Raw genomic sequence first — 2,884 nt, 5'->3', positions numbered from 1 at the left:
AGTGGCGACAACACCCGAGGGGGGCACCCCCGCCGAATCTTCATCCTCAGAGGCCGAAAGCCCATCCCCCGATGCTGCAATCGACATCTGATCTTCTGGCGGCACACCGAATGACACGCTGGGACCGCTGTGAAATGACCCAGAAGAATCATCCGACGGCCGCACGGAACAGGCGCTGCGGGAGGAGTGAGAGGTCCGTGGGGCGTGGCCCGGCGGAGAAGCTCTCACAGTCACCCTCAGATCTCCCTCGCGGCAGAGAAACCGGGACGGGTAGTGACAGAGGGGTCTGCTGCACTCCCCTTGAGGAGCAAGAGACGCGATCGAAGCGCTGCCATGTTCATACGCCCACAATAGATGCATGACTCATACACGAGCGCCGCTTCAGCGTGCTGAAGGCCCAGACACTGAAGACAGCGATCGTGGCCGTCGACAGAGGACAGGAAACGACCGCATCCAGAAGGACATGGACGAAACGGCATCTTTAAAAAGATGCGGTCCGGGATTCATACGCCCACAATAGATGCATGACTCATACACGAGCGCCGCTTCAGCGTGCTGAAGGCCCAGACACTGAAGACAGCGATCGTGGCCGTCGACAGAGGACAGGAAACGACCGCATCCAGAAGGACATGGACGAAACGGCATCTTGAAAAAGATGCGAATCGTCCGTGATTTGCTCTTTTAGAGGAAACTGCTCTTTTAGCTGAAGCGCCCAGGGGAATCGCTGATGACAGACACCGCTGTAACGCGCCGTAACACCAACCAGGAACAGCTCTCCGAACACAAAGATGAATGGCTTTGTAGTGAATATATAACATCAACTACTCTTACTATGTGTTTCCAGATCCCTACTATCACTACCACTCACAAACCATGCATCACACACTGTAGGCAGCGCAATCCTAACAACCTGCGCACTTTGCCTATGTCTACTAATACACTACTTTCTTTTTCTATTGGTCTCTGGAATTGCCAGTCTGCTGTAAACAAAGCAGATTTTATTACTTCTATTACAAGTCATTCAAGACTAAACCTCATGGCCCTGACAGAGACGTGGATCAAACCAGAGGACAATGCTACACCTGCAGCACTCTCAAATAATTTCTCTTTTTCCCACTCCCCCCGTCTGACTGGAAGAGGTGGAGGTACTGGTCTGCTTATCTCTAATGATTGGAAATTTAATCCTTTACCATCTCCGTGTATCAACAGCTCCTTTGAATCACATTCAGTCACTATTACCCACCCTCTTAAAATCCATTTTATAGTTGTTTATCGACCCCCAGGACCACTAGGTAACTTCGTGGAAGAATTAGATGTGCTGCTCTCAAACTTTCCTGAGGATGGTACTCCCCTAGTTATGCTTGGAGACTTCAACATCCACCTAGATAAACCTCAGGCTGCAGACTTCCACACTCTGCTTGCTTCTTTTGATCTCAAGCGAGTATTAACTACGGCTACTCACAAATCAGGCAACCAACTGGACCTTATTTACACACGACACTGCTCCACTGATCATGTGCTTGTTACTCCACTACACACCTCGGATCACTTCCTCCTCACTCTTAACCTCAACATGGTTCCTGACACAACACATACCCCTACGCATGTCACTTTCCGAAGTAACCTACGCTCTCTCACACCCTCCCGGCTATCTGCTATGGTTTCATCTTTGCTTCCTTCCCCTGAACAGTTATCATCTCTTGATGTTAACCGTGCTACTGATACTTTCTGCTCCACTCTTACGTCTTGTTTAGACACTGTTTGCCCCTTGTCTTCCAGGCCAGCTCATACCACCTCTTCTGCCCCTTGGCTATCTGATGTTCTCCGTGAGTATCGTTCTAAGCTCAGAGCTGCAGAAAGAGCTGCTAAGACATCACTAAGACAGAAGAATAGGGTAATGAATGGTTTTAAATCAATCTATGCCGCTGTCCAAAATAATGCACTTCAAATCAATTAAGTTACGGTATTCTGTACTTGCATCCTTGTCAGTTTATACCTGCATGCTACAGAGTCCGGCTGAATCTTCTGTATGAAGATACCATGACCTCCACTGCTTTCAGTCTCCAGACCAATAATGCTGAAGCCTAAGGCATTTTCACCCTTCTCCAGGTCAAAACTAAGCACAGTCCGACCCTGAAAGAGCAATAAATACAAGAGATAAGAAAGAATGGATTCAAACTGTTGGTTTTAGGAGACGTAGTGTTGGAATTATAGTATTTCTGAAAGTTTGACACGCATCTCAGTTAGTTTAAAGGTTTTTGTTTTCTGAGTTATGGTGTTACCTGGGCCATGGACTGCAGCACTGAAATGTCCTCTGTGATGATGAAAGGATCAAAAGTCACATGATTGAAGAATCGACATCGGTCATTGCGCCGCTGGGTCGAGAGGTAGGAGTCTCTGTACCTCAGATTGCATGCGGGGTGGGACGTGCTCACACCATCTGCATCATCACTCATATACTGAGAAGGAGGCATTCTGGGGGAAACCTGTAAAACACACAGCTAGAGTAATATAGCTGGGTTGCACTAGCCGTTTGTAAGGCTTTACTGGGATGTAAGTTGGGATGGTAAAGTTCACAATATTAAGACAAGATTTATAAAATAATATGGTGTTTAACTTTACTGATCCTTGTGTACTTTAGTTTTGGGGCAAGATTTACTAACAGCTTGCGGCAGCGCAAATCGTTTTTTGGCGTTAAAATAGTAGGCTACTGTCAGAATTTACTAAAGACACGCCGTGAAGAAATAGCACTGAAAAGGCATGGTCACAGAGTTATTTTTCCGCCTGACATTATTGACTATACATTTGTAGGAGTTTCCCTTTCAGATGCAAAATTTATGGGAGGAGAGTATTAAAATGAATCACGCAACATAATTTACTAACG

The 2,884-nt window shown here is 46.7% G+C and overlaps 1 protein-coding gene across 1 annotated transcript in view; it reads right to left on the bottom strand.

The window, feature by feature from the left end:
- Window positions 1-2,017, bottom strand: part of LOC107709468 (multiple PDZ domain protein-like) — a 21,147-nt gene extending 19,130 nt beyond the window's left edge. The window contains exon 1 of the mRNA XM_016513964.1: window positions 1,997-2,017. Coding sequence (XP_016369450.1) covers window positions 1,997-2,002 — 6 coding nt within the window. The 5' untranslated portion in view covers window positions 2,003-2,017. The remainder of the gene's footprint in view (window positions 1-1,996) is intronic.
- Between the last annotated feature and the right edge of the window lie 867 nt (window positions 2,018-2,884).

This window comes from Sinocyclocheilus rhinocerous, unplaced genomic scaffold (assembly GCF_001515625.1).
Source record: "Sinocyclocheilus rhinocerous isolate Xijiao unplaced genomic scaffold, SAMN03320098_v1.1 scaffold1648, whole genome shotgun sequence".
Lineage (NCBI taxonomy): Eukaryota > Metazoa > Chordata > Actinopteri > Cypriniformes > Cyprinidae > Sinocyclocheilus > Sinocyclocheilus rhinocerous.
This window is presented reverse-complemented; position numbering and strand designations above follow the sequence as displayed.